The sequence below is a fragment of the Nilaparvata lugens genome, chromosome 3 (genome assembly GCF_014356525.2).
Source record: "Nilaparvata lugens isolate BPH chromosome 3, ASM1435652v1, whole genome shotgun sequence".
Lineage (NCBI taxonomy): Eukaryota > Metazoa > Arthropoda > Insecta > Hemiptera > Delphacidae > Nilaparvata > Nilaparvata lugens.
This window is the reverse complement of record NC_052506.1, coordinates 58,422,182-58,446,838: the sequence shown is the minus strand read 5'-3', so window position 1 is coordinate 58,446,838 and position 24,657 is coordinate 58,422,182. Positions and strand designations below refer to the sequence as shown.

At 34.9% G+C, this 24,657-nt stretch overlaps 1 protein-coding gene across 9 annotated transcripts in view; it reads left to right on the top strand.

Annotated features, from left to right (window-relative positions):
* The window catches only part of LOC111053962 (protein enabled), an 84,456-nt gene extending 64,560 nt beyond the window's left edge, over nucleotides 1-19,896 (top strand). For all 9 annotated transcript variants that reach the window (XM_039424150.1, XM_039424147.1, XM_039424149.1 and 6 more), the window contains 5 exons: nucleotides 559-620; nucleotides 5,494-5,822; nucleotides 11,916-12,083; nucleotides 15,576-15,819; nucleotides 18,182-19,896. In XM_039424150.1, coding sequence (XP_039280084.1) covers nucleotides 559-620; nucleotides 5,494-5,822; nucleotides 11,916-12,083; nucleotides 15,576-15,819; nucleotides 18,182-18,210 — 832 coding nt within the window. In that variant the 3' untranslated portion in view covers nucleotides 18,211-19,896. The remainder of the gene's footprint in view (nucleotides 1-558; nucleotides 621-5,493; nucleotides 5,823-11,915; nucleotides 12,084-15,575; nucleotides 15,820-18,181) is intronic.
* Nucleotides 19,897-24,657: the final 4,761 nt, after the last annotated feature.

Sequence of the window (24,657 nt, the reverse complement as noted above, 5' to 3'; positions counted from 1 at the left end):
TTTGTATTACGTTTGTGAAATTCAATGAGAATTTTTAAAGACACTGTCAAATATAATGTGGAACAAAAGAATATTTATGTATTTATGTTAACTCCATGGAATCACCATCCAGCTGCTTGCTTGTTATGATTGCCTTGGAAGAATGTAACAGAAGTATTTGTAATTCGCTTGTTGATTGTCAGTATGATTACTTTCACTGGATCTGTGGACCATAGCTTATAGATGAAGTGAATAGAGTAGATTGAAGACGTATCCTAGAAAGTTAACACATATATATGGGTATTTTACATCATCAGTTTATTGTTCAGTGTTTTCAATAGTACATCATCATCAATGTCACTTGAAATATTCAAATTTAAAATCTATAACTTAACCAATATTTAAAAAAATGAAAATGAAACTTTTGATAAAAGACTGAAAATATTAAAAACTACCGGTATACAAAATTGTACTCATCACTTATTGAAATAATTCCTACAATAGCTTCATTGTATCTAGACTCTAGACTTTTCTTTTATGTTGTTCGCTTGACTATTTATCGGAAATTATATTTTTCAGAACAATGACAAGAGAAGATGTTGCCATGATACAAGAGCGAAGAATGTCTCAACAAAATCAAAGTAAGTAATATAACAAATTTTAATTTGTATAATATAGATCTATTGAAATGTAGATGTAGAAGTAAATCATAGAAGCTTCACTTCTCGCTCGATTTCTTCTTCTCCTTAAAGTGATTGTTAGAGTTTGAATTAGCGATTGAACCCAAAATGAGTTTGGTCGCAAGAAAAAAAAATATGGGGGAACTGAGTAGCTCTCATGAAATGCCTCAAGGCTCATCCTTGCCCAGGGCTAGGTTCATCCTAGCCCAGTCAATGAAGGTCCAAAAAAGCAGTTTCGGTCCGAAAATTGAATAAAAGCTGAATCTCTCACCATCGATAGAACCCTCCCAGAGGGTCATTCTTCAAAAGTCCCAAGAAATCCCCCTGGAGCTTTCCCCTCCAGCCACCCTCAAAGTTGAAAAGTACATGTAATCACGGGAAATCAATTATCTCTGTAACAATTCATCGGAAAGAGTTCTATCAGTTGTCATTCGATTCGTTACATTATGGACTACAATATTATTTCTATTCATTTGTTTAATAAAACTAACAGTTTTCTTGATAAAATAATATATAAGTAAAAATTTAGGGGTTTTGCGATTTGATTTTTTTGTTTTCTTCGATTAACTTCGAGGCAAGTAATTTTAAAGAAAAATGAGCCAAATAATTGATGTAGCTACTCTCATTACAAATCCATTGATGTATATTGTTGACCGAACGCAGTGAGGTCTATGTTTTAACTCTGATTTCTTTCGTCTGTATGTAAGCATTTACGGCCAAACCCGTTGATAAAATTCTAGATTTGGCAGGAATATTCCTTTTTCAACTGCGCGTCGATGTATGCACAAGGTTTCTCGAAATTTTGCATTTTGAGGATAATTTGAAAGGAAAATGAATTTCCTCCATACTCCGATATCACTACATATATCACCTACTCTGAAGATACGATTAATCAGACTATAGAATTATTCATAATCAATCAGCTGACAAGTGGATTGATCATTGCATGCATTATGGAGATGTCTGGAGAAGTCGGTGAACAGGTGACACCAGATACTTGTGGAAGAGGTGTACTGTTCACAGAGTCACTATATATATAGTTATATATTAGTGATTCAATTTGACGCCGCTGTGGAAGGGGAAAACAGCCTACGCTCTAAGCCATAAGCTCTAGGCTTGAGTGTTGGTAATGAGGCGGATTATGATGAGAGATGAGTGGACCCACAGATTAAGGTGATTTCCGAACTACCGAGAAGTGATTTTTCAATTCATGAATCATCAAGAGGAGTTTGCTATTCTGAGGAGAGTAGATTCGAACTTGTAAGGGTACAGATATAAATGTTGAAAAGTTCTGTACATTATTTGTTTCTCAAATTTTAGAAAACTAGACCGAAATAGAATAATTCTCATATCTTAATCATGTCTATACGTGGGAAATGATATTTATATTCAAAATATTATATTTATATTGAAAATTGATTGGGGCTTTATTGAAGGGGGGGGGCTGAGCCTCTATCTTGACAACTTTAGGGGGGCTGAAGCCCCGCGCACCCCTAGTAGTTGGCGCCTATGGTCGGAGAGTTCAAACTGGAAGTAGAGTAGGCCTAATAGTTATGAGTCACTTACCAACAATCGTGAAATGAGTGTCACTTGCCAGCACAGTCAACCGAGCTGAAATATAACTTGAAACACAATATATTTTTATTTTAATACTAATAATCTGTATACTATTATAAGCTGCCTGCCTGTAAAGCAGAAAGCCCTCAGGCTCAATGCCATTCTTTATCATTTATTGTTGAAATCAAAAGCTGGAATGGTATCGTCCAAAGTAAAATTACATTGGTAATATTTTTCAATTATAAAGAAGTGTTCAATTCCTCGGTGTAGTATTGGTAATTCTATTTCAAATTTATTGGTACCAAAACTTGAATTTTGAGTTCTATTCTGTTTTCATTAGAGTGACATAATTTATGGCATTCCTATATGTTGATCTATATACAGACTTGAGCGACACAAACACACGCTACTGTGTTTGTGGCGCATAAGTCTGTACGCAGCTTAAGAAGTGATTGGATTTGAAAATTCCAAATCTTGAACTACTTGAATTACGAGAATCGCTACAAAGATAGTCCAGTGCTTGACGTGAGAAAGATATCGGGCGAATGAAGAAACTATGCAATTGTCTTCTTCTTCTTCTTCTTTGGCTACGCCTTATCCCAATCATATGGGGTCGGCATTTCCCTCCTTCAGTCGTCTTCGCCACAAAATCCTTTGCATCTACTCCCCGTGTCTCCAACCCCTCTCCCGCAGATCAGCCTCCACTCTGTCTCTCCACCTCATCCTTGGCCTTCCCCGCCATCTCCTGCCACCCAGATCCAAATCCTGCACCCTCGTCCCACATAATCCTCCTCTCGTCTCTGCACAATCATGTCCAAACCACCTCATCCTGGCCTCCTGCATCTCCTATTGGTCCCACCCCAACTGTTCCTCTAATCACCTCATTACGAATCCCCAATAATGACCTCACACATCCATCTCAGCATTCTCATCTCCGCCACTTCCATTTTCTTCTCTTACCTCTTTGAAACAGGCCAGGTTTCCGCGCCATACAACATATCTCATTACCGATCTGTACACCTTACCTTTCATCTTACAGTTCACTCTCATATCACAGAGCACACCACTCATTCTTCTCCAGTTGAACCATCCACAATTGAGTCTATGCTGTATTTCTGCATACAGCCCACCGTCCCTTTGTAAACTTGAACCCAGGTACTTGAAGCTCACAGATGATTTGAGTTGGCTTCCATCTAGTTCCACGGCCAGTTCGTCATCGTTCCCCAATGTCATGTACTCTGTCTTTGTCCGGCTTCCAGTCGGTGTTTCCAGTCACTTCACAGAGCACAATGTCATCCGAAAACAGCATGCACCATGGCGCTGGCCTCTTAGCCTCAGATCCTATGACATCAATAATTAGGTCAAACAAGTATGGACTGAGTGCGGAGGGCGACTGGTGCGGACCGACTCGCACTTGGAACTCATCAGTTCTTCCCACACTGGTTCTCACTTGTGTGATGGCTCCTCTGTACATTTCCTTCACCAGAAGAATATACTTTTCAGGCACAAACCTTTCCCTCATACTTCGCCACAGCTCCTGCCTGGGTACCCTATCATAGGCCTTCTCCAAGTCCACAAAAGCCAAGTGCAGCTTAGATCGTGTCTCTCTTGCCTTCTCCACCAGCTGCCTAAGCGCAAATATCGCATCTGTGGTTCCTCTCCCAGGCATAAAGCCAACCTTCTTCTCACTAATCACCGTCTCCTGTCTTAGTCTTCTCTCTCAATCACTCTTTCCCAAGCCTCCATTGTGTGAGACATCATCTTTACACCCTTGTAATTGTTGCAATCCTGATCGACACCTTTGCCTTTAAAGATAGGGACCAATATGCTGCTGCGCCATTCATCCGGCATTTCCTCCTGCTCTCACATCTTCGCCATGAGGTCCCACAATAACTAAACTCCTTCTCCTCCCAAACTTCTCCAGGCTTCTATTGGTATATCATCCACTACCACTGCCTTACCACGCTTCATCGCTTCCAACGCCTCCGCAGCCTCCTCTCCATCTATCAAACCTAACCTAACTTAACCTAACCTACTATTTTTGGAAAAAGAAATGCCATTTACTCTCAACTCTCAAGTTCAACAAATTACAACATACAGCCTTGCGCACACTGGTGCAAATTGACGACTTCTCACGTGGGTCGACGAAGGTGATGCCACAATTTTCAAGCTATGGTTGAATTGTTAAAACTAACGATCGTGCCGCGTGACGTAGACAAATCGCATTGGTTTCCATAACTAGCACTTTCTCTAGCCAACAACAGCGGTTTGTCCAAGGTTTAACATCGGGAAAAATCCTATACTATTAAACGAGCAATTTCTGTTTATATGTTTGGATGTTTAGATGTTTATATGTTTGTATTTCACCGGATCTCGAAAACGGCTCTAAGGATTCTCACGAAATTCAGAACATAGTAGGTTTATAATATAAAGATTCGATTGCACTAGGTCTCATCCCTGGAAAAACTCGATGAAGGACATTAAAAGGATAATTCATCCTTGGAAGAACAGATTTCGTCGTCTGTCGATAACAGAAGATGCGTGTGCCTGTGTGGGAGGTCATCTGTGTAATCATTCAAAAAGCTTACCGTATCTCGCAAGAAATATTATCTAGAAATTTTAATAGACTCTATCAAAATAATCTGATTTGTTGACATGACATGGTTTATCACTCTAAATTAGAGTAGGCCTATATCATAATATTCAAAGTTAATCATTATTTTACAGTTTTAATTGATTAGTGAATGTTATTTTGTTATTCAATTTGGTTTGTAAACAATCTAAATGAGAACTTTTCTGTTTTTAAATATTTTGACTGAAAATTCTACCTGAATTCAAGTGTATGAAACATAACCTACTTTTTGAACCATTTATAGTTTGTGCTATGTAAATCGTTGTTGATATAGTCTGACTATTTAACATATTTTTTATAGGCTAAACATGAATTAATATAATATTTTCTTTCTCATCTAAGCTTAAGTTATTGATTGTAGTTTTTACACCATTGTTACCTGTATAGATTGGGTACTCTTTCCCCGCGCACGGATCAGCAGTCCATGCGGGCAAATAATTATTCCATGATTATTCTATTTTATTTTGTACAGTGTTTTATATTGGAATAAAGAAATCGAATTGAACGTTTTTTTGGAAAATAAATTCCATTTTATTTCTATGACAATAGTTAGAATTGCGAAAATTTTCCTATAGTCGCATTTTTTAAAAATTACTTATTATTGAACCAATTTAATGCTTTTCAAACTGATTGGTTATTTTTCAGTGATCAGCAGTCCGAGCGCATCCTCGCCAGGGAGTGGATCAGTGCCAGTGCCCCCCACTCCCCCTGGCCACCACCGCACCTCGTCGGCGCCCCCCGCTCCTCAGCCGCCCCCCATGAGCCTGGCGCCGCCTCCCCCCGCCATGCCCCCGGCTGCACCGCCCTGTCCTCCCTCCCCTCCCACCTGGGCCCCTCCTGCCACTGGGGGCGGTGCTCCCCCTCCGCCGCCCCCTCCAATGCCCAACATGTCTCGCTCGTCCAGTTCGGATGGCCCCGATGCGATGGGCTCCCTCGCTGCACAACTGCAGAATGCCCGCCTCAAGAAATCAAAGGTATCACTTCTATCCAGCCACTATGTACAAACAACTGTGAATAATTTTCGAACTTTCAAATTCATATTTATTTACTTTTCATGAACTGTAATACTTACTATATAGACAATAATATTGCCATACAATGCATTCAGAAATAATAGCAAAATCAGGGTAAAAGAAACAAGACGGAGCCGCGTTACATGTACACTGGTCTTTTCTTCCAAAACGGTTCATCCTCTAACTATCGACTAGAATAGGCCTACTTCATTGTCTTCTGATTCCGCTTCATTACTTTTATTAGTGGTGTAGTTTCTTGAAGACAATTCTAGTTGGTAGCTGGTAGCAACTTATCTATAACTTTGCTCCTTACAACTGTTGTATTTTCTACAATAATTATTGAATGTAATTCAGTGATCCAGTACTTGTAATTGCATTATTCCCAATGATTGAATTGATGAAACTCAACTCGCTCACAAGCTGTATACAGACCAACTTGAGTTACACTAGTAGTTCTGTGAACAGTAGACCTCACACAGTATTCTCATCCACAAGTACCTGATTGAAACTATAGACCTTACGGAAATACAGCAATAGACTGGCTTCACACATCTGTGTAATCACTTGTCAGCTGATTTATGATTAATAATATTCTATAGTCTGATTTTTACTCTTATATTGACGTATGAAGGAGGTTCCTTGTTCCTTTTATATTATCCTTGAAATGCAAAATTTCCAAAAAACCTTGTACATACGTCGACGCGCAATTAAAAAAGGAACATACCTGTCAAATTTCATGAAAATCTATTACCGCGTTTCGCCGTAAATGCACAACATATATAAACATTTAAACATTCAAACATTTAAACATTAACAGAAATGCCAAACCGTCGACTTGAATCTTAGACCTCACTTTGCTCGGTCAATAAAATTCTATACTTATTGAACGTACGATTTTCTGGCGTCCTTTTAAATGCTATTAGATTGAACACAACTTGACAGAAATGATGTGTATCAAACATGATGTGTATCAAACATGATGTGTATCATGTGTTTGTCAAGTTCCATTCATTCTCGTTAAATTTATAAGGACGGCAAACAAATGACGTCCAAAAATCGATGTGGGCTTCACACACCACGTACGTTTGACTAAATTTGTACTCATCATCGATAATAATGTGTGAGTTCATCCAATCAGTGGATGCTACCACTGGTTTACAGCTCTAATTGCCTTATCACTACAGCTGAAGTAACCAGACTGGTTCACGAAAATGTTCCTCGGAGTGGATACCTTAACAATCTGAATACGAAAAAGTCGAAATTCAATAACAATTGGCGACCACTAAAGGATCACTAGAACCATGTTACCTGTCCATCCATTGTTTTCGGTGGATCCGTCTTGTTTCTTTAACCCCAAAATCATTTTACAAAAAATATTTAATTATTTTTCATGGCACAGAACACTATAATTATAATCATGGTACAGAACACTATAATTATAATCATGACCATGGACAAAAAACTAGGCTGAGCCTGTACCATTTCTCTCCCAAATTCTGATAAAAAGTCAATTTTCTCCAAAGTATTATTAGGTTATGAAATCACACATCACTGCTTCGCTATATATGTCTTATGAGAAAAATACATAATAAACTAATTCACATTCACTACACAATAAAATGACCAAATAAAAAATGAATTAAAGTTTATAGCATACAGATACTATTAATTAATTGGTCACTAAGCTTAGAAGATACAAAAATAAATCCCTAGCCTCTAAATGAATAAAAACTGTCATCTAGAACATTTATGTACACATACTGGAACCTACATATTTGATATCAAGGTTCTACCCATGTAAATCAAGGTCATGCAAATTATATTGAGGTATAAGTAATCAGATAACTTTTATTTAAAAAGATGACCTTGACCAAAAAACCGTAGAAATTTCTTTTAATTTTATGTAATTTTCTCTCTTATTTAATAATTTAATTCAGTCAAAAAAAGATATGTTCGTTTTTTTAGAGTATAAAATATTGAAGAAAATTTGCTCTAATTCAACTTCTAATGGGAACTGAAATACAGATTTCAAAAACAAGTACATATTTTCGGAGAGGTTTCAGTTTGTAAACCATATTTATTGAATAGTATATTCCGTAAATTCATTAAATTCGACTGGTTCTTGAAAATAAACTGAACTTAGTTCCTATTGAGGATAGAGAGTTGATTCAGAGCTCAATTATTTGAAATTAAACAATGTTTTCGGACTGACGTTGGATTTGGCGGAAATTGCAGAAAACTAAAAAAGGAACTGACGAGACCAAAATAAACTTTTTTTTATAGTATTTTTTATTTCTTAGTTTTTCCGCAAAAAGCACATGGTGACTGGACTATTCTCAAAATAGGTATTTTTGAGAAAGGGTAGGCAACTTTAGAATCATTAGTTTTAGTATTTTGAAAGAAATAAGAAACAGCAATTTCAATTAGACATCTTGAAGTAGGTAGTTAACTTCTTCATGTATTATAGAAAGGCAAAATGAACATTCGGTGGTAAGACTCGTCTTGATTCATCCAATACTTTCTACAGGGTATTAACGAACTCCCTACCAATACTCTAGGGCGTTGTTCCTGGGTAAAAACATATATAAATATCATATTTAAATTATATCCTAATTAATTAAAGTCTTCAGTTACTCACACAGCGGCCATTTTGCTTTTTTCACTTTTTTTTAATAATGGTAGAACATACGAAATTGAAACTTTGCACAATCATTTTTAACAACTAGACAAAGCTACAAAAATATGATAATTTTTCAAATTTATTAAACAAAATGGCGGCTATTTAAAATTTTGTTTCTTAAATAACTCAGAAACCAATGGTTTTTCAAAACTTTACAAGAATAACTTTTTTTAGTAAATTCAATTGCCTATCGATTGATACCAGATTTTGAAAGATTGGACCAATATTAACTGAGTTATGGCAGCTTTAGTGGTTGGTGACCCACCTTTAGACGGTTATGTAACGTTATTCTATTGTTTGAAATGACGTAAAATCGCTTACTATTAACATGCAATGCAAATAGAGATTGTTGCATCATTGAGGTGACACTATCAGAATGTCTTTGTTTGCACTGCAACAAATGTTCAGTGGTCACTTATCACTAAGGCTGCCATATCTCAGTTGATTGACCGAGCGAAGTGAGGTCTAAGATTCAAGTCGACTGTTTGGTATTCCTCTTAATGTTCGAATGTTTATATGTTGCGCATTTACGGCGAAACGCGGTAATAGATTTTCATGAAATTTGACAGGTATGTTCCTTTTTACTTTCCTTGCCCTATTACCATAGGTAAGGAAAGTATTGCTTTCCAAAAAAAATAAGGTACCCTGATTTCAAGTTTTCTATACGTTTCAAGGCCCCCTGAGTCCAAAAACATGATTTTTGGGTGTTGGTCTGTGTGTGTGTGTGTGTGTGTGTGTGTGTGTGTGTGTGTGTGTGTGTGTGTGTGTGTGTGTGTGTGTGTGTATGTCTGTGAACACGATAACTCCATTCCTAATTAACCGATTGACTTGAAATTTTAAACTTAAGGTCCTTATACCATGAGGATCCGACAATAAGAAATTCAATAAAATTCAATTCAATATGGCGGAAAAAATGGCGGATAATCACTAAAAAAAAACATGTTTTTCACGTTTTTCTCGAAAACGGCTCTAACGATTTTCTTCAAATTTATACCATCGATAGCTATTTATAAGCCCTATCAACTGGCATAAGTCTTATTTCTGGGAAAATTTCAGGAGCTCCGTAATATTCTTGAGAAAAATGGCAGATAATGACTAAAAAACCATGTTTTTCACGGTTTTCTCGGAAACGGCTCTAAAGATTTTCTTCAAATTTATACCATGGATAGCTATTCATAAGCCCTATCAACTGACATGAGTCTCATTTCTGGGAAAATTGCAGGAGCTCCGTAATATTCTTGAGAAAAATGGCGGATAATTACTAAAAAACCATGTTTTTCACGATTTTCTCAAAAATGACTCGACCGATTTTTTTTCAAATTCATACCCTGTATAGTTATTTATCAGCTCTATCAACTGGCATGAGTCTTTTCCCTGGGAAACTAATGGGGGGTCCACCCAATTCTTGGGGAATGGACTTTGTAACCTCCTTCTCGTGCATGAGGTAGGTAGGTAGAGCAGTTTATAAAAAGAACACAGTCATAGTCAAGATATTTCATCTGTAGAACAGCTGTTTTTACGACTTTTGAAAAATCATGAATTTCACAATTTACACAAAGGAAAAAGTTCTCTGAAAACAATTATATATACACATATTATACAGAAGTCTGATCGTAGTTTCAAATATGTTGCCGTCAATCATCATTATGTTATTCCCCTAAACTATTCTCGTTTAAGAACGGGGCTTACAGTTCAATGAGCAAGGAAAGTTTTCAGATTTTTTAATTATGCTTGGACGTATATACAAGGTTTTTGGAAATTTTGCATTTCATGGATAATATAAAAGGAAAAAGGAGCTTTCTTCATACGCCAATATTAGAGTAAAAATCAGACTATAGAATATTATTAATCATAAATCAGCTGACAAGTGATTACACAGATGTGTGAAGCCAGTCTATTGCTGTATTTCCGTAAGGTCTATAGTTTCAATCAGGTACTTGTGGATGAGAATACTGCGTGAGGTCTACTGTTCACAGAACTACCAGTATTGGTCCAATCGTAATCTGGTACCAATCGATAGGTAATTAAATTTACTAAAAAAAAGTTATTCAAGAAACAACATTTTAAATGGTCGCCATTTTGTTTTAGGAATTTGAAAAATGATCATAATTTTTTGTAGCTTTGTCTAGTTGTGCAAAGTTTCAATTTCGTATGTTTAACCATTATTTAGAAAAAATAATAAGTGAAAAAAGCAAAATGGCCGCTGTGTGAGTAACTGAAGACTTCCGGACAATTTAAATATAATATTTGGATATGATTTTCACCCAGGAACAATGCCCTGAAGTATTGGTAGGGAGGATTACAAAAACTTTACAGGAATAACTTTTTTTAGTAAATTTAATTGCCCATCGATTGGTACCAGATTTTGTAAGATTGGACCAATATTAACTGAGATATGGCAGCTTTAGTGGTTGGTGACCCACCTTTAGAGGGTTATGTAACGTTATTTTATTGTTTGAAATTACCTAAAATCGCTTACTATTAACATGCAATGCAAATAGAGATTGTTGCATCATTCAGGCGACCAAGGCCTTGGTTTGCACTGCAACAAACTTTCAGTGGTCACCTATCACTAAGGCTGCCATATCTCAGTCAATATTGGTCCAATCTTAAAATAATTGGTACCAATCGATGGGCAATCAAATTTACTAAAAAAGTTATTTTTGTAAAACTATCGGCTTCTGAGTTATTTAAGAAACAAAATTTTGAATAGCCGCCATTATGTTTTATGAATTTGAAAAATTATCATAATTTGTTGTAGCTCTGTCTAGTTGTTATAAATGATTGTGCAAAGTTTCAATTGTCGTAATTTCAACCATTATTTAGAAAAAAATGTGAAAAAAGCAAATTGGCCGCTGTGTGAGTAGCTGAAGACTTCCGGGAAATGTAAATATGATATTTAGGTATCTTTTTTTACCCAGGAAGAATGCCCTAGAGTATTGGTAGGGAGTCGTGAACACACATAGCCTATTGTGTGAAATATCGAATTTTATTGGAAATCCTGCTAACTATGTTTAAGTAGAGTTTGAATCATACCACTATTTTTGAATAATATTTTATACAATAAATCATAATCATACCTCGGTAGAAACGAGAAGTGATGCGCTTAAAGTGCGTTTAGCTTGGTAGAGTCAATTGGAATAAAGATTGTCGATAAATTCGCGGTCAACTTTATGGCAGGCGAGTTAGCTTCTTATCATCTTACACACTACCAGTTGTAAGAAATGTATTGGTCAACCGCAGTATTGTCGACTCATGAACTGCAGTATTAGGAAACTGTTCATAACTTATCTTGCCCAGATTTGTGGCATGAACTAAGAATGTTATAAAGTGAAGAGTGTAGCAATCGGCTGAGTGTGTGTTGATGTGTGCAGCAATCGGCTGAGAACAGTGGCTCGAGCACAAGCAGTAGCGGCAGCAACTACGGCACATTGGGGCGTGGCCAGACCGGCATGGCCAGCATGATGGACGAGATGGCCAAGACTCTGGCCAGGCGGCGGGCCGCTGCCGAGAAGAAGGACTCGCCCGATCCGGCCACTCAGGTACCAAAATCACTATATTCCGCATAATAAAACTTTGAAAATGTGACACAGTAGGCCTACATAACCCAGGTAACGTTTTGGTGAGGGCTACTCTTATTTATCTGGAAATTAAAAATCCAAGTACTATTTTCAAAACTTTTATTTACAACATGTTTCAACTTATTAATGCAGTTTTCAAGTTAGATTCACTCACAAATAAAAGTTTAAAAAAAGGTACTTGGATTTTTAATTTTGAGATACATAAATACATAATTTCCTAGATTTGGAATGTCGTATAAAATTATATAGGAACAGTTTTTGTGTCTGTTTTGCTTTTCTAAAAGTTGTATATCGATAGATAATGATAATGATATCCACATTATACAGGTTTGGGCAATGAAGTATGGTAAAGGTTTTGCATTATACAGTTTGAATATGGATAATTTGAAATAGCAGTTACACACTCTTTTTTGAACGAAACTCAATTTTTTTGCCTCCAGTGAGTTTTTTTAATGTTTCCATTAAGATAATAAGAGAGGAAAAATTGTCCACGAACAAAAAATAACTTATGTAAAATAAATACTTCTTCTGGTTTTGTCCAAACACTCCTGTAGACGTTGTAAGAAGTTGATGATTAATTCGTGCAAGAGATAACCCTGCCAAATCTGTCTTGGTGAAAAAAGATTTGTGATTTCTCTTATTTTTATTAATGTTTTTGTAACAATGGCGAATGTTCTACTGTTTTGTTTGCCATTAGCCGAATCTTCATTATTGGCCTTTCCTATTTCTAGAGAACGTAACTGCCAATTAAGAACGTTATTTAGCAATGCTGCGTGTTTTTTCCCCCGCCACAATTCAGAAGACGTAATATCAAACTTATTACTGTATGGCTCCTATTATGTCATTCATAGAGAGAAGCTATGGCATTTCTTGTGCCGACCTCACCCTCCAGATCCCTCTAGACGTCTCATTTCGTTGATTGGAGATGTGGAGTAGCTTCTTCGATCTCCGGACCTGTCACCTTGTAACTATTTTTGGGGGCTACCAAAAACACGTGAAAACACTTGAAGACTTGAAAGGGATAAAAACGTAAGACATTGAGCGATACCACGTGAAATGCTTCAGAGGAGCATGGTCAACTTTTCACCACGCGTACATAAAAAGATGCCATTTTACAGATGTCATTTCTCATACGTAATCAATGTTACAATTTGTTCCCTAATGACTAATGCTACAAAAAATACGAATCCTTAGGCTTGTTTCCTCAGGAAAATGAATAGAAAAATCACTTACTCCAATCTAAACTATTATTTCGCACTTATGATATACTATACCGATTTGACACAAACAAGGTTTTAAAGGTGGTTAATTGAGTAAGGAATATCAATGAAAAAGATGGGATAAAACAAATCTGTAGCTGCGGTGGAGTGATCTTCGACTGGCTCCTTAGTCCTCATGCTGTTATAACTAACTGGATATATTTTAATTGAGGTATTCACAATATGGATAAAGGGCGTTGGCTTCACTTTTCAATACATTACACTACACTAGCACAAATTATGAATAAACTACACGAAACGAATATGTATTTGCAATAATAATGGAACGAATTTCCCACGATGTCATTATTCAAAAATAACAAGTTGAACAAATAGGAGTTGCTAATAATGGATGACCTATCCAAACGAAAAACAATGATCTGTCGATGATTAGATCTGTTTTGCAACTGAGCTCTATCCCGAGGCTGCACTCTCCGCGAGCGGAGGAAAGGCTCAAATAGTGGGAAGGAACTGCCTACCAATACTCTATCTAGGGCATTGGTCCTTGACTGGACTAAATATGATATGTCAATGCCCTGAATTATTGGTAGGCAGTTGGTAATCACCCTGTAGATAGCAATTCAAAATCTCCTACTCAGTACTATGTAGCGGACAATGGAAAACTACAACTACTGTACAGTGAAACTGGCCTCAACAACTATTCAAATGGTGACATTAAAGGTACACACTATGGTTTGTATAAAATAAGTTTAGACAGGGCCCTCCATCCATATGCCCGGTCTACACGACAACGATATTAGCGCAAACCTGCCAGGTTTGCGCTAAGTTTGCGTCGTGTAGACAGGAGATCGTTGTAAATTTCTGAGGTTTGAAGGTTTGTGCTTTCTTCGATCAATCTCAGCTAGGTTTGCGTCAATTTTTCTAGGAAACGATTATGTCTCATCTATCCATCAAAACCTAAATCGCTTCAAAATGAAGATAGAGAATTCGCGATTTCTGATTCGGATTCAGCACCCTCAAATTAAATATGTGCGAGGTCAATTTTCAAAAATACTCAAAAACAATGAAGCTTTTTTAATGGATAATAATTATCTTTTTAAATGTAATAGATATAGTTATTCGCTCTTCACTTTATAAGCAGTATTCTTGATTATTATTATTGAGGAGAAGGAGGAGGAAAGGATGAGGAGGTGAAGGAGGAGTAGGTGGAGGAGGAGTAAGTGGTGGAGGAGGAAAGGATGAGGAGGTGAAGGAGGAGTAGGTGGAGGAGGAGGAGGAAGAGGAGGAGAATGAGAAGATGGAGGTGGAAGAGAAGGAGGTGGAGTAGTTGAGGAGGAGAAGGAATAGTTGGAAGAGGAGGAGGAAGAGGAGCAGGTGGAGGAGTTAAGGAGGAGGAGGAAGAGTAGGGGAGAGGAGGAGGAGGAGGGTGAGGAGGAGGAGGAGTAGGTAGGGTAGAAGGAGGAGTAGATGAGGAGGTGATGGAAGAGTAGGTGGGGGAGGAGAAGGAGGAGGAGGAGGAGGATGCTTGAGTTACTATTCATCTCAAGTTTATAAACACTTCAAAGACTTCGTATAGAATTAATATTATAGTTTAGCTTATAATACAGGTTTGTGTTAAAGTTGGTGTCGTGTGAACAGAGGTTTGAGCAAACTTGCCTCAAAGCCAGATTTGCGTAAACCTTGCTGTTCGCGCAAATATCGTTGTCGTGTCGACCCGGCAATAGAAATAACAACATTGTCTAACAAACAGCAATTTTAACAAATTGTGTAAAATTGCGACTTTTTTCAAATTCTCAATTCAACTACAGAGTTGTATGTAGTATATTTTTCCGATATTTTAGTAGAGCTAAAAAGCTTAAAAGGAAATCAAGTTTTTTGATGAAATTGGAATCATCGCGAAAATTATTTTTAATGGCCTTTCCCAGAATTATGGGAAGTCGTAATAATAAGAATTTTATATAAAAATGACGGTTTGAATGTCTACCTTCTATTAGTGTCTAGATCATTTTTATCCGACCAATATTTATTTTTTTAATAATTATGGCTGCGTCCGTCAATGTCGATACATTTCGAGCAGAAAACATGAAATTTTCGACATGCTCCATACATTTGTTTCAAAAGATAAGTGGGTGATGAAAGTGAGAAAGTCGCTCAGAAATTATTTTTTCAATTATTGTCGGTAATAAAACTGAATTATATTTTTGTTTAATCCAATTATGTTTCTTTCTTTAAGGATTCTCAAGAGTCAGGTGGTGGAAAGTTATGGACAGGAGTTGGTAATTCTAAACTGAGTGCGAATGCTAATGGCTGTGAATCATCTCCCAAACCGACCAGGAAACAACTAGGATCTTCAAGTGAAGAATCTCTACCAAAAGTCAATGGAGAACCAAGTCTTGGCGATCTAGAATCTCTCAAACAAGAAATTCTCAAGGAAATGAGAAAAGAGCTCAATCGAATGAAGCTTGATATTATTGATGGTAAGCATGATTTTAATTTATTGATTCTTCGGTAGATATTCACACATATTTTGTTATACTGTTTTACAATCACTGGCAATGATTGTGCAAAATCAAAAGGCTCAACATAAAACTGTTTCTCTCCTGAATTTTGATGAAATAGATGGAAATTACTGAGATAATGTATTTATTCAAATGCTAATGAATTAGTAATTATTTAAATAGTTTTGTGATGAACGTTCCAAATTGATGTTGTATTTCATTTTTATCTTGTTCACAAATGTAAACTTCAAATGAATAAAGTGTTAATTACAAAAGCACATTTACAACATTGTTCTAAATTTTGAATTTCGTTTAAAATAACTATTTTTGAATTAAATAGTATCAAAACTTTTAATTTTTCTGTATAATATTGTATAGTACTGCATTCTCATTATAGATAATACAGTAATATAATAATCGATAGCTTTCTATTGATGATATTTTCTATGTTAGACAAAATTTATTTCTGTATACTTGTGACTGAAATAATTTTCAATAAATCTGAGCCGCGGTAAGACCTTTCAAATTGTGCAATATCGAAGTAACTAATCCTGCAATTATCAGGAACGTAACCTCTATGAATTGTCCTGTTTCAACTTCCCAATGTATGTAAAATTAAGTTTCCTAAGGTCAGTTCTAAGCCATACTCTTCTCTGTCTGAGAATGAATGAGACTTGGAGTTTGTGCATTTACTCTTCTTTATACAGAGGCCTTTACATATGAACCGCTGAATCCCTTAGTAATGGAAGTCTTTGTTAATCTGATAAATTATAAACAGACAAGACCAAGCAGCTCTGTGTATTATCTTCAAAGAAAAAAATAACATGGTGCCAATTCCAAATGCCAAATTGGATTTTTAAAAGAAAAATCCCATTGAGATTCAAGAGTGGTTTAAGGTAGCTAGGCTACTCAGATAAGAGGGTCACGTTGAATTTCCAACTGGTTTAGACATACAATTTTAACAGCAGAAGTGGTTTGGAACATATTTGACTGTTTAAAAGAATTTTTAGTTGCAACTTCATGTTTAGTAATTTTGTAACTGCTCGAGTATCTGATGTTAGACTTCAATGCCTTCGTACTGTAAATTTTCATGGAATGCGAATACTAATAGATATGCCAATCTGGGAACATAAATATTGTAACTCACTCCAGCTCTATATTGCTGGCTTATCAAAAAGAGTTGGCATGCAACATAAAAGAGGACATCAGGAAGGAGATGAGTTGAACCTGGCCTTTTGAGCTCAAGCTACTCTACCAAAGAAAACGACGCGAAAACTTTTAAAATTTAATGATCCGTTTTAAATGTAAAAATCTCTGTATATTATGATTTTAGGATTTGCTGTGCCACCTAAATGAAATGAGAGTTGTGCAATGGGCATGAACCTTTGTGTGAATATTATATCCATTGCGTGACTTGAGTTGGATGTGTGCACATTCAGTTGCTGATATGTTTCAAACAATAAAGTTTGTCTCTGGGCCAAAACTGATTTCCATTTTAAAAAACTTAAACAGAAAACTTATAAACTGTCTGGTTTGTGGTGGAAGTAGGCGGTAAGGAATGAAAAAGAGGGCGTAGATTGTGTGGTGGAATATCGGTGGTAATGATGTTGAAAAAGATGTGTTGTTCGAAAAGAATTTCATTGGATTCTTCATGAATTAAAAGCAAACAGGTATTCAAATTTTGACATTTGGTGTAATAATGTCATGAGTGGAAGAATGTGGATATTGGTGTTTATAATGTAAGTGAAAGAATTATTTCCTTTCATTTATGAAATGTTTGGCAAAGTGATAGATTCTTGATTTTATGTGTTTATTAATTCAGGGATAGTTAAGTGATAGTTAAGTGAAAATTTATATGTCTGTTGTATACTTGTAATGTTAGAAGTTCCAATGACAGTTTCCTAAAAAGTCACCTGGAAGATTGTTCCGTAAAGTAGCTATTATACAGAATCAACATTTGTGTTCATTGATGAGTTAATTCTATTTTATTATGTGAAAGTATTGGAAAGTGTTCCCAGAATAAGATTAATAAACAGAAATGTCGTTTATTTGTACCTGCCAGCAGGTAAAGCTCTTCTTCAAGAAATATTTTTTCACTAGACCTATAACTCAACAACAATTGACGATCTGGCCGCACGGATCACATGACGTTTGGTGGGGATGCCAAGCTGTTCAGCTCTATGAAAATCGCCCCCCTACCTACCCCCTGTCTGTGTCTAATGATTTTTGAATGGATTTTTAATAAACATGACCCTCGCAGTATGAGCCATATTATTCGACTCAAATTGTTTTATGTAATTTTAAGCAAATATCGTTTATAAAGCTTCTTTTTATGTTACAGCAATGAAAATGGAACTCAGCAGAAGGTAATAAGCGCGGGTTTAAATGGAAATCCATTTACAGCATACCAAAAGGCCAAACGTAATACCTGCATAGACTGATTTTTCATTATACAACGCACGAGTACTTCAAATCATACCATAGTGACTTGATTGAATCATGTTGTCCTCATTGGCATTTCCTTCTCCTATCATTAAGTGGTTCTTCCTATGTCTACCATTAATGTTAACCTCATTCGGTCAACTAGTGTGCATTTAAATAATGACAACTGCATAACATGGCTCATTTCTTGACAAAGCATTTCACTTAAGTTCCAAGTGATTATTATAATTTTGTGCAAATGTTGACGACTTGACTATCTATTATTCTTTACTGTTTCTTATTTTTTGTGGAAATCACAATATTTTTGTTTGTTTTATCATAAAGAAACTATTTTATTATTTTCTTATATTTATGAAGGTAGTGTACATATATTCATTAGCCCCCTGCATTTGTGTATATTTTGTATTTCTATAAATCTCCTATGATAATGTAAGTGTTTTTACAGTAGATAGTGGAGTGGAAGATGAACTATCCATTTCTATTATTGGTAGATTATGTAGTTATATTTATGATATATGTAATGAAACAAATCTTATGAGTAGTAATGTAATAATTATTGTATTGATTATGATCAAATTAGTATAATATGAGCTTTGATTATTATTTATCTCATCCATTTAGTGTAGTATCAATCTGTGATTTATATAAATAGATTAACTCTTGCTATGTTCAATTCTGGACATAAATGAGAAGAACACTGGCTTTATTACTACAAAAAACTGATGCATTGATTTGCATTAAGGCTGAGGAAGGCCGAAACTATCTACATTCCATTATAAATCGTATCTGTTATCAGATGGATGATTTAACAAATACTTCAACAAATTCACTTCATTTCAATGATAAGTTTTATTTCTACAAATAAAGTATAAAGAATAAAACTGAAAACAAAACAAAAAAGATAAAGTTTCAGTTATAAAATGAAGGTTTCGAAAAACGATCGTTTCGTAAGGTATTTAAACGAAAAACTTATTGATTGATGTTACAAAAAATCATGTTTATAAATAATTTTAATAAGCTTGATGAATCTATACTTGGGATTATTACTTATCCAGAACCTACGTACCCTCTACCTAGCCATAACTCCATAAATAAATTTGAACAAAATGATATTTGATGTTTTCTGACATTCTAAGAAACTAAGGATTAAATTGATCCAGAATAATGTTATTCAAAGTAACTTTTTAACAATGTGTTGACCATGATTGATCAATATTGAGTAACTAATTAAAATTATTTCAATCCTATCCAATAAAACGAATATACTCTTATTCACTTTGAATACAAGGTATGGCCTGACTAATACATTCCATTTCCGTATTGAATTATTATTAAGAGTTTAATGCTTCAAAAGTATACGAAAAAAGGCAAGTTCACTGATTTAAACGCGAGTTTTTGAAATTGTTAATTCGGAAATATTAATTTTTGAATTTTACATTTTAAAAATGCCAAATTGGACATTGAATATTTTCTTTTCGTGAAAAAATATTGTACAAAAAATTGAATTGTCTTTATTAAAAGGTTCATTTTGTGTTCTCTTGTATGTGTAACGTTCAGATGTGACTGACATATCGGATCAGTCCAAACTATCAACGACTTACGGTGAACCTGCTAGTTTCAATTTTTTTTAATCAATATTATTTCAAATTTATTCCATGTCCGGTTCTCTCCCAATTAAGTTACCAACATTTAAATTTCCGTGAAAATAGTTTCTAATGGAATATCTGTCGGGTATTGAAATGTCGCATAATTAAACATAATTGGATTTGACGCATAATTAAATATTGATTGGAACGGAACGCACATTTTTGCTAATTTGTTGCCGCACATTTCTCATTCCGGCTGACTCCCCATTCTATTTTATTGTACACGCACAAATCACATTATTATGTCTTATTCTGGCATCATCCTGAAAATACAAGGTGGTGTCGAAAGGTTTATTGCTCATTATACTATCTACTAAAGTACTAAGATTTCTCATTTGGCCAATCTTTTGTGTACACAATGAAAGTTGAGTGATCTCAGAGTTTGTCCAAAATCTCCATTACAAATATTCAATGGAGTTATTTCCTGTTTTTTCAGGAGCACAAAAATAATTAAGTAGCTTGATTTTGAACATCCAAGCAGTTTCCTAACATTTTCGCCAAGACAGGTAGAGTAATATTTTTAATGAAATAAAAAAGCAGAATTAGATTTTGATGACATATTTATGCTAATTTACATAAATTCATTTATCTTGCAAGCCTTTTTTGGATCTATTATTAATATTTATTATTAGTATTATTTTTTTGTACTCATAAACGATATGATTGAGACGCGGTTTCAAATATAAATATTTTTCCATTCCTCAATTAGACACTTTCATGACTAATATAGTTCTACTTGAAAATAAGAATAATTATGATAGGAGTTCTAGATGAATTTTGTTTGTGATAACTATTTATTGAAATTTCAGATCACTACGTGGCTAGATTATAATGTAACATAATGTAAACTCATTTGTTTATATGTAAATTTTCAAATAAGCTCATCAGGAACAAATTTTGTATTTTTTATTATTGGAAAGTATGTGTTGTATATAAATAATTCTGACTTGTTTGATTGTAAAATAACCATCTGAATCGCAAATTTGTTTGACATAATGTGTCTAATGTAAATATTTTGGATAGATCTCAAAAACGTGTGAACTTTTTATATTTATAAATAAGTGATGTAAGATCATCAAATATTAAAAAAATATTGATCAATTCCATTCAATTATTGTATTCGAAGCTGTTGTGGAGTTTGAGTACTGTGAGTACTTCTCATGCTTCGTAGCTTCCTGCTTCTCTGAGTTGTTGCATTTATTGTACTGATGAAATATGGAAAACTTATATCACAATATCTCTACAAGTTGTACAATATTATTCATTAGTGATTGGTTTTTGCTGCTCATTATGTTTGCGCACTATCATCACACTTATATTATTACATAACTAATAATTGTTCAACATGTAATTAAATCGGTAACATGTTTAATAAGAACAGGCATTAATATTGTTGTTGAATAAAATGTGTTTTGAACCTTACCGCATCAAATCATGCGTTATTTTCAATATCACGGTTCTAAATAGTTGCGTCTTGAATAATTCCAAATCAAGTTATTGTCTTCTATTGTGAGATATGCCATATAAACAAAGCTTCAATATCACCCAATATGTTTTAATTCATTTCCGTATCCTATCTATCACAAAGTAGAATCTTGTAAACTGACCACAGGATCAGTTTATTAAATATGTAAAGCATTATTCAATTATAGGTAATAGTATAATATCCATTGTCAGAGACATATACAGTAACTCAGCGTATATCAGCAAATTGCACATTCTTCAGATAGTGAAAATTATTTGGCAGTTAATTAGCATGCATGGACAGTTAGTAACAGAACAGAAGTAACCACATTCCACTAATCTTACTATAGAAATCATTGAGGGTAAGATTAGGCATCCTGCTTTGAACTATGATGTAATTGTAGAACAAATCAAATAAGAGGAGGTGCAGCAATATTTGTGGAGGATGGATTAGCATACAGGGTGCTTGAGCATATTAAAGATATGTCTATTGAAATGATCTGTGAAATTGCAGCCATTGAATTGATTAAGGAAAGAGTGATAATTTTATCTGTCTATCGACCATATAGTAGGAATATTAATTACTTTAAGAGTTTTTTAGACTGCTTATATAATGTTCTAAGTGCAATTTCCACTAGTAAGAGTAGTTTAATCATATGCGGTGATTTTAATGTCAATTCTATTGGAAATTATTGTTTAAAAAAAGATTTATTGAATGTTTTCCGCTGTTTTGCCTTGAGTATTACTGTTATGGACGTTACCAGACCTAGTTTAATGGAACTATTATCGGGTCGTGTATTGATAATAATATATTCACTGACATCCACAAGAGCAGATGGTCATCTGAGATTGTACATACCAATGTACCGTACCTAGAATACAAGGTAGTGGCCACGAAAAGATGCGCAGTAACAAATCCAAACCAGCTGGTCGGTGTGACATCATTGGTGCTCTAAAAGTCTATTCTTCCTATCTTTTCAATATTAAATTGAACAACTTTGTAAGTGTTTTTCTCAAAAAGTACATGACTTTCAAGTCATATTGTATGAATTGTTTATTTTCTTTTTGTTTTAGAAATTCAATACTTTTGGACGGCTCGATCTTTCAGAATGATCGATTTTGAAAGAGCCTGCAAATCGAATACCTGTTGCTCTCTTATTGAAAATTAACATGCTTTTTCTGGCTCTTTTGTAATATTCAATTACTCAATGCTAATGAATTTGATAAATCGATCATTGAATAAGGAATTAAAAACGCGAAAACATTAATTAGAGTACAGGCCTAATATTATTTCTCTCAAAATCCTTGATATCTTGTCTGTGTAGCCTACTGTTTATTAGGCCCACATAGAATCAGTAGAACATCTTGCCGGTTCAACATCTTTAATCCTTTAGGAGTGCACTCTTAATTCAGGAAAAATGATGTACACATATCCACATACTTTGAGCAGGTGATAGTTGTGTGTTACGGTCATATACAATATTTATCTTTATTTTTCTCGAGCAACTTTGTAAGTCTTTTTCTAAATAATGTACTTAACTTTCAAGTCCCATCGACATCTACGATTTATGCAATATTTATCTTCAAATTTTCTTACAAATTCATCACTTTTGAACTCCTAGATCTTCCAGAATACTCGATTATGTAAGGGCATACCGGTTTGGAGATAGAGAACTCTCATTTTATTCTACGAAAAGGGATATTCGTAGAAGGAATGAATTGATTTAATTTGGCAACATTTGAAAAGATGAATGGCTTCAAAGGTTTTATACTGGAGGCTTTTTATTCAATGTTTTAATATCCCAACAATTATTATAAAGTGGAAAAAAGGTACTGAATGTAGCCTATTTCTCCTAGTAATACTGTGAATGATAATATAGGCCTATAGTTTTTCAATCACTGTTTTATAATCATAATAATTAGGCTTGGCTTGAATACTTTAATAGTTATCTTGAGCTTTCTCGATATTTGTTACGTTGTACACATTCGAGCTGTTTCCTTTGTTCAATGTGATATTCTTCTGCAAACTCAACCAATATCTATCCTTTCAAAACTGATTCTGATACCAATCTCAATTAAAGGTAAAGCTAATATTAATTTGATAAAAATGAAACCAAGAGCGGTTGCAGAGAATAAAGGTTGTTAGTGCAGGGCATTCCATCAGAAGAAGGAGAATGTGCATGATCAATGGATGAAGATGGTAATAAGCGCACCACTTTCCTTCCTTATGATATTTGATTATTTTGTTTGTTATAAACAATCAATTGGATTGATCAACAATTAAATTTCAATTGAATTTTCGATAAAAAACTTTGGATTCAAAATTCTTTGAAATATAAGGCAGAGCAGTCTGCCGTGGTTAGACGTGTTTCGGAACGCTCCGTTAATATTCAGTTTTTATAGGGTTTTTAATACACTTTTGTGGTTGTGAATAGTGCATTTTGAAGTGCTGGTTATCCCATCTGTGATTTTACTTTTAAAAGTGCAGGATGTTTGGTATGTCATGTATGATCTTGTTTTCAAAATAGCTCTTTGTTGAAGTGTTATTCGCTTTGTGAAGAACTCTATGCTATAGGTTAAATGTTACGTTCCGGCCGGCTCAGAATTTTATCACCGATCAGATAAGTACTGTCACTGTGCCCAAAATAAGTGTTAGCCTACAGGCTACAGCTGATATAGAGCTTGCAAAAACAATTCTTCTCTTTCTTCTATTCTAACATTATTGCTATCCTAATTCTTCTACTTGGATGTTTTGGCTTGTGCTCTGGAGCACTTGATTAAATACAATGCCAATATAGTCTTGTGTGGTGACTTCAACATTAATTTTCAGAAAAGATGCTCAAATGTGATCGACCTGGAAAATTGTCTTCTATCGTTTGGTCTACAAGCATGTTACAGTGATACAACCAGACCGGGTAATAGAGATAAGGGTATTCTAGTTGAATTGATAATATTTTCACAATGTGAAATCAAATTCGTTCTCTTGTGATGTAGTGAAAACGTGGGTCTCTGATCATTGGGCTCTTCATCTTGTATTGCAACAATTTGATTCCGTAAAGACCAAGGGTAAACAATCTCGGATAAAGGTTAAACGGTCTGTGCGTAGTATGAAGGAAGAAAACATTATTGAGTATAAAAATCTTCTGCGTCACACTGACTGGTATCGAATTTACTTTGATCAATCTATAGAGTCCAAAGTGAATTGTTTTCTCAATACTGTTGAGTCTGTGGTGAACGAAGCCTTTCCTCTCAGAAGTGTCACAGT